This window comes from Acanthaster planci, linkage group LG16 (assembly GCF_054643075.1).
Source record: "Acanthaster planci isolate LZ-2023a linkage group LG16, COTS_SCS, whole genome shotgun sequence".
Classification (NCBI taxonomy): domain Eukaryota; kingdom Metazoa; phylum Echinodermata; class Asteroidea; order Valvatida; family Acanthasteridae; genus Acanthaster; species Acanthaster planci.
Window position 1 is genome coordinate 2222265 of NC_141792.1, and position 16583 is coordinate 2238847.

Genomic DNA, 16583 nt, shown 5'->3' on the forward strand with positions numbered 1-16583 from the left:
CACAGCTTGCAGCCTGCATTGCCTACAGTAATGATTGCCTCTCATGTTCCTTTGAATTTGTGTTGCGGATCCCGCGAGGGAAAAGACAGATAACGGTCCAACCCCTCTTTAGAGCTATTTTTTTCGACCGGGTGACAGTGCTCAGTTCATTTGGGATGTGAACAAATCCAAACACCAACCAAAATTCACAGGTATGCAAACAACTTCCGCGACAGAGGCAAATGCACAGGCGATTGCATTGGATTTTGAATGTGTCAAGTTGAATTCTGGCTTGCTGCGGACGTCGTATGGACTTGCACGGGTCACAATGCGTTTTTCGCACCCCGGTGCACTTTCCCGATTGTAGCACGACTCAGCCTCTCATTCAACAATGTCTACATGATTTACCTCGGCCTTCATGACCAACTGCTTAAAAAAACATGCTGCAACCTTTTGCCAGTTTGCAAAACTGAAGCTCAACTCCACCTCCATCTCTCTTTTCGTAACGCTCGAACCTTGCCCTTTTCATGATTGTTATTTCAGTTCTCAGTCTTTGAAATGTCTCTCACACATCAAAAAAGAAGATTACCCTTGTTTATTTATCTTATCCTATTGCCATATCCTTGCCCCTTCGATGGTTGTTATTACTTCCTTTTGTGGGCACGATTACTGGCAGCTACAACTTCCTGGTTCCTTCCTATTGTTCCTCTCTCTCCTCCAAGTTCTGAAGTTTCCACAACCTTGGGGGAAAAATTGAGAAGCTGCCAAAATGCCAGGAATGATAAAGGATGTGGAGAGTTCTGGCGTGATGAGAAAGTTGGCTCAACACACAGCCTTGCTTGCACTTTTTCACAGGAACTTGATGCTTGTCCCGTGCACATGTTGTTGGGGAGAAATCCACAGCTTTGAAATGCCGCCATTTTGGTTGCTCAAGCAATATTTGGCCAAGTATGCGTTCCGTAGATTCACACTGCATGCACATACGTGAGGGAATGCCCCGAGGGCTATCAATACATGTGTGTACAAGTCTTTTATACACTGCTATGCTTCACACTATTGCCAAAGCGAGCTTTGAGTCTAACATCTTCGCCCTCCTATGCAAAGATGCATACTTGCCAACGTGATCCTATCAGTCAAAATCAGTCAAATCACCCCCATGTCCATGTACTGGGGCAAATCAAGCGGAAGGAATTTTTGAATTTGAATTTAGAAAAAAATGTTGCAGCAAAAGACGGTTAAATACATGTACATCCGGAGACATGTCGTTGTCGTAAGGTGTCCTTTAGGTGTGGTTATAGAAAAGCTCCAGTTTCGTAGTGCTAACTATATTCCTCAGCCAGTCCTTCATTAACTTGGCATTGAAATTGCGGCAGAGCAGCATTCTCCCAGTCCGTTCCCCGACTCCTCGAAGCTAGCCGAGCCCCAAATTGCGGCAACCCATTCCACAAGTCGTGTGTTCATACTTGTGTATAGGCTCGCATAATACCGCATATGTACAATGTACATGTGCTCGCATTCTGGCCCTCCAGCTGTCTTTGGCAGAAAAAAAAAATAGGGAAGCGACACTGGCCCGTGCGACGATTGAAGCACATTCGCTGTGACAGTGAGTTTTTCAGCGTGAGTCACGCCAACATCGGGCACCCAATTCAGCTGCAGATGGCCTCCTCTCCCTACCCCTCGCAAACACTCTGCATTATTTGTAATTCAGACAGATGGAGCTTCCCCGGCGCCCCGCATAATGTCGACGTTTTGCCAGGGAGTCGTGCAGTTGCAGACGAAAATGATTTGCCTCCGCGCGTACTTGTTGTTTTTTGTCTTCCATCTATGCGAGACACATTTTGTTCCCTTTGTAATAAGTAATATGAGCCTAGCTGCTCACACCATCTTAATTGTGAAACTGTTCTTTCGAGCTTCTGCCCTAAAGCAAAGAATATCAGTCTCATCGAATGTGCTGGTGAATAGTTTGGCTATCTCTCAAGCGAGGGGGGGGAAAAAAAAACAGGACATCTTCATTCTGTCTAGAAATAGTTGAGCTGATAAATTCCACTTGTCCAGTTTGTCTGTTAGATACGACGTTTTTCCTTTCAAAACCTGGTATGATATACATGTACACTGCTGAAAGAAGTGTTTGTCCTTTTGATGAAATGACACAGTGAGTATCTTGTTAAAATGCGTCTTCAAATGCTGAATTGCTTTATATGAACTATTTATTGAGTTCTAGAACTTGCCAAGGCAGCCATATAATGAATGTATCAATGCCTTTTTAAAGTAATTAAGTCGATCCATATTGCATACTCTGAAATGAGTGGTATTCCATTTGACAAACTGTTTTCAGTGTAATGAAAAGCACATTTCACACCTCTCTAGGTAGGTATTTTTAAGAGGGCAATTACTGCCTGGTACCCTGCCCTGTAGTTCCCCAAACTGCGCGTCCCTGCACTTAGCCAAACTGGGTTACCGGGGCAATCGGTAACCATCTGCGCTGTAGTGAGTGGCAGTGTTTATGTCGGGCATGATTTACGGCCGACGTTAATAGTTGGCGAACCAATCAGAGGGTAGTTGCCTGAGAATTAATGAGAATGCCATTGACTGTCTGGCCGAGATGAGATTTTGACCGATTTTTGTCTTATTCCAAGGGCTTGCCCCTGTTTGTGTGGTAGGTTTGGTTAAAATCAAATGGACAAAGCAATGTGCTGATTTGAACCCCCAAAGATATTTGTAATGCCCAGATGACCGAATATTTACCACACGTTACAAACACCCAGTTAGAGAGAGAAAAATGTTTGTAGTGTCCTGCCTTGGACACGACATTGTAAATCTGTTGGTTTATTGGAGAGGTCGTGTTCTAATACAGTACAAAAGAATTGAGGTGACATCGCTTGCGTCAAACTGTACAGTCCAGCATGTGGGTCACATGGAATAAGTAAGAGGAATGTGCGCCATGGGAACAGTTAAAGTCCACAGAAATCCAGCAACTGACAATTTAATTGATTTACCTTGCAGACCAGAGGTCATAAGTGTTATCTTCTTTTTTTTCTGATTGGACACTTTCATAAAAAAAAGTTTCCACTGATAGTACCCTGTAACTTTTCTAAACCGTTGGATGATGCGTGGTACCCAGGAGGCACCTTCAAACCACTGGGATATTTGGGAGGGGAAGATACAATGTAGCATACCCAGGTCCAACGGCTGCATTTTTGGAGAATGGGAGCTGTCATAAATTAAAGAATCAACCTTCCCCCAGGGCATCTTTTCCTTGAAAAAACACCCCCTCATTCTCCATTGGGGTGGTGTTTAGCAACCATTTTTCATAGAGTTCCACAAACAATGATGTCAGCCGCCAAGGTCTTCCTGCCAATATTTTAAGATAAGCTAGCTGTGGTTGGGTCCTGCACTTGCAAGAAAGGTGACGTGGTGTGGAGTGGGTTATTTATGGACAAACTGGGCCAGAGAGGTAGCACTGACAGACAGACAGACAGACATGAATCAGATGATCAGGGAAAAAAAAGAAAGCCAGAACACCTACATTTATGAGACAATTGGAAGAGCTCATGGTGCCCTCCTCCCAAGCACTCTGTGCTAACACATTAGCATCAATCAGGTGACACCCTATCCCTGGAACTCATGGGCATTCCTGCTGGTCGTCTCCAAAATAGATTGATGGGAAGCAAAGGGTGTAGCAGCGAGAAAGAGAGAGAGAGAGATGTTAACATTCCAGCACTGCCAAATGTCCCTGAAATTCAGGGGGGGGGGAACTCAGATCTAGAAGAGATTTTCCTGTTTTCAGAGACTGGAAAATGCTTGAGTTGAATGCAGGCCTTGCATTTGAATTGAGTGGACCTCCCAACCTACTGGTATTCCAAGATATACATGTGCGTTTCCCTGTCCTGAGAATTTTTAAGGCTTCCACTTGTGCCCATGATCACTGGCCATAAAACCTTGTCTGTAGGTCGTCAATATAATTGCCTTTCCAATGGCCCACTCTGTGGACCACTTTGGTTTCTATTTTATACAAGAATTATTCTTCTGCCTTCTGACCTGAATCCGGGAGCAGTGAGCTGGAGAGGTGCTTGCCAGATGTTTACCATGAGTCTCTGTATTTGTCAGTATTATTTTTTCTCTTTTTTTGGGGGGGGGTGTTACATACCTGCGCTAGTGGCAGATCCAGCGTTTAACAGAACAAGGAAGGGTGCCTGGCAATTTTTGGGAGGTAGGGGCGAGAAATGACCTACCAAGTGGATGTGAACCCCAAAATAAAAGCAGGTCCCACTTCTAGATAAAATTTCTGTCTGTAAAGACCACACCAGTTGAGAGTGAGCTGGTAAAAAAAAAAGAGAAAAGTTATTTCTCTATTAAAGGAAAAATGGGAGGGGGGGAGAGGGATTCTACCGCCCACAAGCCATTTAGCGGCACGTCCCAGAAAGGACGCAGTGTATGGAAAACTCGCTTGACAGAGCACTGGTGCAGTATCCTGGCGATCATACCAGTTTTGTTCCAGTCCTCGGATTTGGAGTTGCTTTAACCTTAAGATTTATGCTATGAATTTGTTTTTAATGGATTCTTGCCTGTACAGAAAGGGAACATACATGTAGTAGCCGGATCATTTTTTTTTTTATAACTGTTGCGTAGCACCCAACTCACATTAAAAGAAATCAATTTACAGCTTCATGCAAGCATTTATGATACAATATACCGATACACTCGCCTGCTTTCAGAACGAGTATTGATTCATGAATTTAAGCACTTGCGGTCAAGAATGTACCAACACAAACATGCGGGACTAGTCTATCGATTTGCAGCCTGAGTTCAGACCTGAAACTCATATATAATTGGGTTAGGAAGAATCGTTTGTGGGAATAGGGAATAGCATTGTCTGAATTACCGTGAAGTATTTTGTTAGATATGGAGGGAGAAGAAATTAGCTGCACATGAGTACGTGTCCAGGTAAACAGTGGATGCGTCTTGCTTGGTTCGCCGTGGACACGGACCTGGAGAGGTAGGGCCTACGTGTATCTGTAAGCTGGCTGTTTCTCAAGAAATCAACGTTTAGGAGAGCCCATCTTCATAAAGGATTGGATTCTATTCATTTTGGTAACCATTCTGGGATTCTCACCTTCTAATAAACATGTACATGTGTTTCCTGGCACATTTGTTGCTTGTGGATAATTCCAGAAAGTAGGCGTCTAAAAGTGTGACACGTTTGTGTCCCTGATACATGTACATCTGAGCTTTGTTATTTGATACGGAATCATCACCAAAATTGATTGCAAACTTTTAATATTTGTTTGGCAGGTAATTTGCATTAATTCATCACTCTTGGAAATTATTAAGTGTGTTCTGAACTTACAAAATCATATTTCAGATGTAACAGGGACACGAAAAAAAAAAGGACCCCTAATTTCTGGAATTACCCATTTAGAAGATGCGGTGAGATCTGTGCATTTTGTGCACTGAGATGCTCTGGAAAGTATTCAAGTACGTGTACCGTAGATGTAGAGATATTTTCTCGAGTGGGAATTACATGCATAGTCTTGAAACGGTGGTGGTGGTTCCCAGGGGCTCCTATATGAGTCCCTCTCCCTCCCCCCAACCCCCAGGGAAGGCATTTTATTTCCAGTGATTATTTCTGGCAGGGAATCGGCTCCCTCCCACGGTCAGTCGGAGCCCTGGAAATGATGCGATTTGCCTCGGCTCAGCTGGCTGACATTTGGCTGTCAATAAGTAACGAGGGAAATCGCAGCGCGCATCGATCGGAACAGAAACGGCTTATGACCGCACGAACGGACGAGCTTTTTTTTTTTTTTTTTTACTTTTGCATCAAAGTGGGAACGGGGAGGGAAGGCCGTTCATTAGCCCCACCCCCCCACTTCCACGTACTCCGTGTACGTGCATTCGTACATCTTTGACATCCATACCCGTATATTTGAGTGGCCCTCTGGGCTGGTTGTACATGTAGATAGGCTTGCACATATGCACCAGTGTGGTCATTCAGTTCGGCCTGAAATGCTGAGAGGATATTTGTACCCTGTTCTGGTTGTTGGGCGTGGAACTTTGATTGATTTAGATTTATTGTCCATGTAAAAACAAAGAAATTTGATACTCCACTGGATAAAAGCACATTACCAAAATTATAATAAATTATATAATTATTATCAAAATACATTATAGAAGCATGTAAATATGACAAATCATCCATACACAGTTTACTCACATCAAATGCAGTTGTCGAACTGAAGCCCACAAAGTACCTGCTAAGAAAAAAAAAACCCTAAAAACATAAGACATACGCTGTTAAAATTACATAACACATTCACAGCGCCAATTCAATGTCTGTGGCCGTGCAGGGCAAGAAAGGCTCAGCCATAAGTTATAACCAGAGTGCTCATTAAAATTTAACAATTGCACCAAGTACACGCAGTAAACTCGGTACTCTGAGAGATGTCTGTATCACTTTGTTCTTTTTACCATGATCTAACAGTGTAGCCGACTGCAAGCTTGACTTCTTTGACAAACGAATGAATGAATGGGTGTTCAAACCCACGGCATGGGAGGGGGGTTAACTTCAGAATGCCTAGAGTCGACATATCCGAAGATCCCTTCCCCTCCCTTTTTGGAATCCCATTTTGAATTTGCTGCTACCAGCAGCACGCGATGTCGTTCGACACTTCAACTTTGATGGGGTAAAATTATCCTCGCCCGCAAATCAAATTTAGTCCCATCGTCGTCATGGTTCCGGTCCGAGGGCAGTGGGCCCAACATTTATGCACAGTTCCACGCGAGGAAGATTCTACTGAATTGTAACCTGACTGTTGTCAGGAGTGCTGCCACCAACAATAGACCAGCGCAGTTTCAAAACAATATTTTGGGCCGGGGAATTGTGTCAAGTTGTTTGGAGAGGTACTCTAGGGGGTAGACGCCCGACTGATTAGTAACGGTACCGTCTGAATAATGCATAATATCTGACTCCCGGCCGCGAAGGAAAAATTTCCCTTTAATAACACCACCCTGAAACTGTAGTTGGCAGATTAGGTTCATTTCTCCTTTGTCTGGGTGGGCTGTCGTTATGTTTTATCATCAGCCAGCAACACCCTGAATTATTAACCTGGAAAACCTTCCCCCAAAATGCATGGTTTTGCACAAAACAACCCTCACATTTCTGGGAGATACGTCGTCTGGCATGCGCGATTTTGGTAGCGACAGCGGTGCTGTCTGCAACTTGAATTTCACAATGTGGATGAAAAATTCAACTGCAGTTTCGGGGCATTTGTGGTGTGCTTGTGTGTGTGTGTGTGTCGGGGGGGGGAGAAGTAGGGAAGGCTGGGTGGCTGATGCTGCGAGTGAGGAGAGCTAATGCAGTGCCAGGGGCGAAATAAACAGTAACTTTCTGAACAATTGTGAGCGGGGCGGCTGGGGGGGGGCTTACGCTGCCGTGCACGCTCGGTCGGGCCTCATTGCCCCGCTGGCCCCTTTGGAAAACGGGCTTCATTGGGCCCATTGTGGCTGGTTCCACGTCCGATTTGACCTGAAAAAGGATAAGTAAACAGCACGGGGTATTATAAAAGGAACGAAAAAAAAAACCTGAAAAGCAGCAAGGCTCAGCATAAGAGGGTAGGGGGGAAAAGGGCTGAGAATGGAATCAATGGCAACACGGGCCGCGCATTTACATGAGGATTTGTGAATGAAAAATAAACTCTTGTGAAAGATTTCTTCGTGTATGGGGCCCACATTTAATGACGGTTTGCGGTAATGCTGGCCAATTTGTCGTTTGGCAGGTTGCTTGTTGGAGTGCCATTCCCGCACTCTGCTCTCTACATTCAGAAAAAAAATATTTCATTGTTTTCCTATTTATTGAAACAATATTTTTGGCCACATCAGAGTTTGTCATAAATTTCTAATGTCAGCGGGGACTTATTCTAGAATATGAAACATCATGCCTTCAGCCTTGAAATTTAACGTTGCTGAAAAACCATCATCTATTGCCCCTCCCAGGCATCAAGGACATAATCCGAATTTTATTGCTATTCAAAAAAACATAGAGCCGTTTAAGGGCCTGTGTAATTGATTTGTTGAAATGGTAAATTTTAACCGGGCAAAGTGCACAGAGAATTGGCGAACAGATGCCAGCTGCTTCATTCACACTGGACTCGGACGAAATTGTGTTGCCGCACGTTTGAACCATTCATTTAATAGACTAGCGCAGACCAGTATAAACAGAGAGTCCTAGTGTAAGTGTAAACCTCCAACCAACATATCTCTAATCCTGTTGGACAGACCTTTCAAGTTGGAACCGCCAAAAAAAAAAAAAAAGAGCTCAAAAGTGCCTAGTACCCTACCCGGACAGAAATGGTTCCTTGACGAATTATGTGGAGATGTTTTCTTCTAGATTTCCCAGTCCCAGAGAGAATTTGTCGGAGGCACGGCTAGCGAGTGCTTGGAACAAAAAAAAGAGGGGGAGGCTGTTTTGTTCCACCTGGGAACTGGATATGTTCCAAAGGGTGTTAAGGGCTCATTTATCTTCCCCCCCCCACCCTGTCAGAGGTACTTCAGAGCCTGGTGGATGAGTAGAGGGGTTTTCAGGCCAATCTACACAACACCCCGGGAATAGTGTCGAAATTCAGGTTCATGCGTGGAGAGACTTGCCCTGGCTTTAACAGAAAGGGAAGGGTGGGCACTTGACCCGTTGTCGTTGAGGGATAGAGTGTAGGCTTTCTCTTTGGTGGTCTCTGGAGGATTTCAGTGGTCTGGGGATTAGTCAAACGAGGATTAAGGGAGAGGTTGGGGGGGGGGAATCAACACTCAACAGTGGTTCAAGTGTAAGCCATCATGTGGCAACCCACTGTTAAGGACCAGGCGAAACAAACTTGTTCAAAACTTGCAGGTGTAAAGTGTCTTGTTAAAAAGGCCGTCAATTGTGCTTTGTTTTTTTGCTCTGTTTTGTTTGCATTGCCAAGATGCCGGGGACTCTCTACTCACAGACAGAATAATTCCGTTTTAGTTCACCTGATCCCCCCCCCTGATCATCAGACTTTTGTTGCCAAACAGGCCTGTAAACCGAGACATTTTCATGGCAGATGTGCTTGGACGTTTTGTGAGCCACGATTTTTCAAGTGTGCTTGGATGAAATATTTCGAGCATTCCAGCAAGTTGCTCTTTTTTGTGGGAGGAGAACAGTGCCGAGAGAGGGCAGGGGAATCAATGCACAAAACGGCCTACTCCGAACAATCGGATCAAATTCAAGGACAGAAATGCAATATCCACAGAGCTAAGTATGAGTAATAACCAAACATGGACAGATGTCACGGGGAAATGCTGTCTGGAGCAAGACTCGCATTCATTTTTCATTAAATTTCAAGCTGTCAAGGTCGAACAGAGCAAACAATATTAAAACGAAATGAGCATTTGCAAGGACATCGGTATTGGCCCCCTAGGCTCATCTTAAAATGTACATATACTTGTCAGTCTTAAACAGGGAAAGGTAACTCCAGCTGGTACTGAGGCTGTTCTGAGGACCCTCTGTGCATCTGAATTCCACACATGTACATTGTACATGTGCATGGGTACTCAACAGTTCGGGTGCATGCAGACCCCCACAACATGTAAAGTGCATGTTATTTCAACGCCTCTGGGCCATCTTTCTGCATGGACATGCATACATGTATGCTTGACTACTCTAGAATAAACAAGGAACTCGGGTTACCCAGCACACAAACAATCCACAGGCCGAAGGGCGATGTGTTTGTTTTGATGATGCAAGAATATATACATTTTTGGCTCACCAAGAGGCTGACTGTCCAAAGTGTCCAAGCGTTCAGTTGTGGTGTTACCGAGTCCATGTCAGAGAGTGATTGGAAAATTGGACAATTTGTTGGGGTTGTGAAATGTCTTTCAGCAATTTGTTTTCTTTTTATGCTTGATATTTATTTGTAATCAGCCCAAAGTTGCTTGGTGTTCCTGCATTGTGCTGATTGCAGTGAGTTTGTTCGGACATTTTTGTTTAGGATTTTTGTGATCAAATCCTTAGAGTTTACAGAAAGCATGCTGAGAGTGCTTAAATCTGGGGTTGACTCTGCCAGTGGGTTCTTAGTCGTAGAGGCAAAGTCTCACCTACTCTCCAGTCATCGTTTATCAATACTTCAGTCCAAGTCCGAGTCACCCCCCCCTAAACAAGGATGGCCTGAGTTCGTGCCAAGTTTCCAGTCTGAGTCACGAGCCAAACGAGTCCCCGTCCACCTTTCAGGAGTTTGTCCTGTACTGGCTACCCTCCTGCGACAAAGTAGCTTTTATTTCAGCGGGAAATTGCACCGAAACCATCAATCATGGATCTCCATAATTTGAGTAATCCTTCCGCAAAGTCTTCAATCTCAACCCTCCTTTCTACCTTACCTCTGATATCGACTCTGTTTTTTTTTTTTGATTAAGAAATTGAAAATACAAAGAGAAGAGAACAGATGAAGAAAAAAGTATGCTGGGCCCAGCCTCAAGTTACCGCGGCTATCGCCGTGGAAAATTTTGCCCCGCGGCCCTCTTTGGGTTTATGTTAACATTGATCGGTTTAAGAGTGCATTTTTGGCCGGGCCTCGGGGCTACACAGCAGCGAGGAACACCAGAAAGTTGTGTGGATGACAATATTAGAAACGGTGTCCCGTTGCAGGGGACCGAGATGGTGTCTTGATAATCACACCGGATGGGTGACCGTACACCATAAGCCAATATTTTTCCAGCGGTATATCTGGCTGTATCAGATTTTGTCCCGCCGATATTTTCCTGTTATCGGGAGCTTTTTTCCCCCCCTCCATTAGTAGAAACTTCAGGGTGAAAGTTGCTGGGCCCCCTGTGGTGGTGCCGTGTGCAGATTCTTTTCCAACTTGCAGATGGTGGGAATGCATCTTGGCATTCCAAGTTAACCAATGGCGGTGGGTGATTGAAGTACGCGTTGCTAATTTACCCCCCGCGTCACATAATGGCAGGGAATGGATAAATACATGTACTACTGTGCCAATTGGAACATTGATGTCCAATGCTCGAGTCAACTCTTGATGGGCCAGTTTCTTTGTGTGAATGCCACTAGCTGGACTCAGCAGAATGGATCTGAGTGTCACCAGAAAGAGAAATTTGCCAGTTCTCAGACTTCTAGTGAGCCATGACACCCGTGTATTTATGATTTCTGCAAATGCTAAACATGGCGATTGTTTTTCAACAGAACACAGTATTTTCCTCGCCTCTGGGGTGTGAAATGTTATTACTCCATTGACGAATATTTATTGTGCTATCAGCCAGGGCCAAGGTTAAGGTTATTTAAAACTACAGTGCATTCTCGAAACAGCATCAAATCATCCGTTTATGTACGAAGTTGGTAAGTGACCTTTGAAAGCTGTGGACAAGAACACAGACCAAAAAATAAGGGAAAAAAAAAATACCCAAAAGATACATGAAGACGATTCTCCCGAATTTTATGCATTTGATATTGCCATTTAATTTGATAGGCTGTAGTTGCTACTCAGGGCAAAGTGTCGCGGAGAGCGCGGAATATCGTGTGACCATCCTCGCACCTGCACATTATTACGATGAGTCAGTCGGCCATTTAGCGCGGGATGTTTTCCCAAGTGTGCCCCTCTCCCTGTTTTTCACCCTGTCCCTCTCACCGTTTACCCCCCCGCCCCCCGTCTCTCTCTCTCTCTCTGGGATAAAAATTGACGGCAGAGCCAGATTAACTGTGGCGGATTTTTTCCCTCCTCTTTCCCCGGGATTAATTTCGGATGTTTAGTTACCGCAGAAAGCGAGCTGCATATCTGTTCACATAAGCTCGTAATGCATTGCAGTTAAGATTACTATATAAATACTAGCGCACAGTACACCTAAGATCCCATAAATGTGCCCAACAGTAAATTGTCTCAACAAGGACACGGTTGCTGAAATGTGAAAACTGCCCTTCAGACTAACATTGACGGGCACTCTTGTCAGGAAAAATTGGCCATGGTGTTTTTGTTTTGTTTGTGTCCATTTCTTTATTATCAATTTGATGGCAGTCTTGGTTGGTTCAGATGACTGGCTTCCACTTGCAATTCCATAGAAAGAGCTTTTACGCATTAATTAATGGATGTTTTTTTTTTGAGCACAATTTATGCCCTCCAGTACTCTTTCCAAGGCTTTGCTCACAAAGACATACATGTATTTGTACATTTGATATTTAGCAGACATCTGTGGTTCTACATGTAGTACAAAAAAGGTTTTACTTTTTGTTTATGACTCTGACAAAACTGTTTTTCTCTTTCCAGTGGGCAGAACAGGGAGAAAGCTACAGTCGTTATTACAGTGTCTGTCAAGTCCGCAATCCACATGCCAGTGATGGCTCCTGGCTACGGATGCCATACATCCCCCGTCGCCTTGGCAACCGCATCAGTGTGGAGATTGAGTTTACCATGAACTCTTGCACGGGCATCGATGATGCCCACCAGTGCAAGGAGACGTTTGAGCTGTTCTACTACGAGGCGTCCAACAGCGACCCCGAGAACCAGCCGCCCTGGACCACGCCTCCGTACACCCGCATCAAGCGCATTGCGGCCGAGATCCGCTTTTCGGAGACGGACGGGGGTGACGTTGGCGGGCCCCAGACCAACCTGGCCGTGGAGGAGTTTGCCACGACAGCGAATGGCTTCTACCTTGCCTTCCGCGACACAGGCGCCTGTATGGCCATTGTGCGTGTGCGCGTCTACTACGTGGTCTGCGCCGCCAAGACGGAGAATTTCGCCATGTTCCCCGAGACGGTGACCGGTGCCGACCTCGTGTCACTGGTGGAGGTGGACGGGGTCTGCGTGACCCACGCCGAGCAGATCGGCGACCTGCCCATTGTGGCCCGCTGCCAGATATTCGGCATGTGGACAGCCTTCCAGGGAATGTGCGGCTGCTCGCCTGGATTCGAAGCTGACAGCCAGACTTGTCGAGGTAAGCCATAAAGCCAACCTCTCTGATGAATAAACTCTTCACCAGGCTTATCCGATTGGCAAATGGGGCTACTTAGTGATCTAGAAAAATTCAGTTAATGATCCAACAGCAGGTTCCATTGGCACTGCAGTCCAGTTCATTAGAGATCCTCTGACAAGTCCAGTCAATCTTAAACAGGGCGAACACGAAAAGAGAAATGTTTTTGCCACTGCTCGTTTAAAGAGCTGATGACTTGACTTGTAACAAAGCTTCATCAGCACATTGGAAATCGGCTTCTTTGGACATCTTCTTCCAAGAAGCCGATGCTCTCGTAAAAGTTCCTGGTGCATGCGGGAGGGGGGAAAAATGTTTCCAAGTAACGACAGGGTGATTCTGCCGTTCTGGATGAAGGAACAACTCGGCACCGGGTGCTTGTTAGCACTGACCCCTGTACCCCTTGATCACCGGGACGCGTTGGCACTCTCCCCTGAGCACGGCCCAGGATTTATACCCCCCTGAAAATTCCCAACGCCCCTTGTTTAAACAATTTACACAGTGGACACAAACCCAAAGCCTGTGGGCGGGGGCTTGTGCACATTGCAATGGGGGGGGGGCCCGCCGACTGCGCACAGACCCTTCCTCACGACTCTGATGAATTGTCTGCAGACCAGAGTGTATTTATTTGTGTCTACTGGGCAAGAGTCGTACTTTTCCTCGACTAACCCTGACCTGAAAAAAACAGGGAGACAAATCAGCATGGCCAATTTTTTTTTGCGCTGATGTTATTATTTTTTTCTGTTGAGGACTCGGTGGTATTTAAAGATGTGTGTCGGGATTCACCGGACCTGGACAGCGTACATGTACGTGTAGATGGAAATCAACGTGTTCTGCTGAGAAAGTGAAAAATCCTATGTTGCCTCTTTATCGGAACGTCCCTCACAAACATGGCAGAAAGACTAGGAGATGAACGCAATCAATCAATTAATAATTCCTGTGCCCAACAGCAAGCCCTTTTTCAAGAAAGTATTGCGCTCAATTGTTTTCTGGGAGGGCAGTCTAAAATATTCTTAAATTGGAGGTGAAAATGTTTGGAATGGAGTAATGTAGTGAGTCTCTGAGGTTCCATTCCCACGGGGAAGAAGTCCAAGTTGCTAATGAATTCTCTCGAGCATTTGTGGCGTTTGTATTCAAATTCTGTTATTTAACGATGCGCCTTTGTTGACATTGACTCATTTGGCCACTGTATAGTGGAGCCGACATGTGGATGTACAGTGCGTGTACATGCAGAAATGAGACGTGAATTAGTCATTGTTTGGAATTGTTTCTTATTTTCCTTTTAGATTTTTCTGTGTCGATGACAATTTCTGTCACAGTATCTTCCTTTGTATGGGCGTGCACTTTGGACAGCATTGCTGTGATTACTGTGTCAGAAGGGTCTCGAATCGGATGTGAATATATTTACATCCCTGACAGGAATATGACCGATTAACCAAAAAAATGCAATTGTGCTCTGCCGATAATGACCGCCGATATCAAAAGAGCAAATAATCAGTCGGGCCCGTCAGACACAGACAGACCGGACAAAGTAGGGCAATGTAGAACGCGCGGCGTGCCCTCCTGGCATCAAAGGGGGTCTGTTATCTTGTCAGTCTGGGGCAAATGGTGTCAAAGCCGTTTGTCGTCTTATCGGACTTTTGGCGAATTAGCTGCGAACGAGGTGGGGAGGTGTTTGCATGGTGACAGCACAAAAGAAAGGAAAAGAAAAAAAAATAAGTTTTGCAAATTTAGTGAATCTATGACGTTATCCTTTCACGAGGCCTGTGAGTGTAAAGTAATGCTTTGAAAATGGAATTTTTTTTGTTTGAGGACTTTTTTTGAGTTCCCATCTCAAATTTTATGGAGAAAAATTTGTTTTTCAGAGGTGATGCTTGTTTACCAAATATTCACCCCGGAGTGGTAGTTTTTCCCCTTGGATTTGAAATTTACCGTTATGTCAACATTCTCTGTTAAGATGTCATGCCTCGATCACGAACGTTCCAAGTCGTGCAGTGTTTGTCGGGAGGTGGGACAAACGTGTAAATCAGGCCATAAATTTGCGGACCTCTTCCCGAACCGCTCAACTATTTCTCTGTGTTTTTCTTGTCTGCGGCGAAGAATAATGTTGATTTCTGGATCTGTCGTCGCGGTCGTCCATCACCCCAACAGATGTGGACAGGGGCCACGAGAAAAGACATTGACACATTTGTGCATAGTCGTGCCACATCCATCCATCAAAGCGAAGCCCTCAGAAATCTGCCAATCGGAAGCCAGCACAGCTTGTCTGCACCTATCCATCATATATTTATGCGTATATACATAGACCCGATATGAGTCCTACATCATTAAACTCGGGCAAAGGCAGATCAGTTGGAGGTCGGTGTTTATTGTTGCAACTTCTCCGGTGGCGGATCATGTTGCCTGTGTTTTTTCTAGGTGGGCCGGTAAGGTGAAAAAGGTTTATGAGGTGGGTTACCCCCGCTCATTAATCCACTGACTCTTGTGCATGTTGGCCGGTCACAGGCATAAGTGGGGACGGCGTTCCCAGAACCACCAGGGAATCAGCATTCAAACTATTTCCAGAAAATATAAACTTTTTCCGTCCGCCCAAGTCATTGCCCGGGCATGCTCCCCCTCGTGCATTCATGATATTTTTTTTACTTGTCAAATGTGGTAGTCTGACGGCGGATAGGCCTAATCTTGCGCAATTTTTGTGTGTGAAGTTCAACGACCAGGGAAGTGTCTTGATAGAAAACATGCTGGGAGTCTCCTCAAACCAGTGGTATGCATGAACGGGCCAACTAGTGACAGGCAGGAATGTTTGTCTAGTTTACATAATATGCGGCCACTTCTTAGAACCGGCGAGCATTTTCAAGTTCAATTACAAAGAAATCCTGAGTAGTGTTATTTTTTTCTTTATAGAGTGAAACCTAAGAATCTATCTTATAAAGAAAAATGGAAAAGAAAATCGAAAGATAAAAAAAGGGGAAAAAATTGATCTAGAATTAATGATAAATATTCGCAAATAATAAAGACACTTACCAATTGTTACCAGGTGTGTACGAAGGGTGATGAGGAGTCCTTTTTTTTGGGAAAAATACTCTGCTGTGGAAAGATAATTCATTTTTTTCATTTTGACACATGTGAAGCAAAAGGGAGGAAAACAGAGGTGAAAAAATAACAGGGAAATATAGTTTAAACCAAAACAAGTCGCCTGGTGGCCCACCAACTTTTGCTCGTCTCCCGCCACGTTGGAAAGAAGACACCAGACTTGAAACGCTGACCGCCAAATTTAAACTACTGGGTGCTGCATTTATGTGCACACTGTGGAGTGTTTTATCTTACACAGCATCATCTCACTGGAAAAAAAGCCATCTATGAATATCTACAATTACTTCCAATTCCAAAGATGCCCAGAACTGAATTTTTGACAGGGTCCTCAAGTGAGCAGCACCCGACAGAGTGCCGAGACCAGACAGTCCAAGTAATAAGCATACTAATTCCATCCTTTCCAATCACTGTCCCACAACATTACACCGACTCCCTGCTGTGGCTGCCAACTTCTGTAACCCGATTTGATTGGCGCGACCAGTCATCCCCCCCACAAATATATATTAATGTGGATGTTAAACCTTTGCATTAGTGAA

The 16583-nt window shown here is 44.8% G+C and overlaps 1 protein-coding gene across 1 annotated transcript in view; it reads left to right on the forward strand.

The window, feature by feature from the left end:
- LOC147796392 (ephrin type-B receptor 2-like) overlaps nucleotides 1-16583 on the forward strand; it is a 62628-nt gene that overhangs the window by 21348 nt on the left and 24697 nt on the right. The window contains exon 3 of the mRNA XM_087147295.1: nucleotides 12255-12921. Within this exon, the coding sequence (XP_087003421.1) occupies nucleotides 12255-12921 (667 nt within the window). The remainder of the gene's footprint in view (nucleotides 1-12254; nucleotides 12922-16583) is intronic.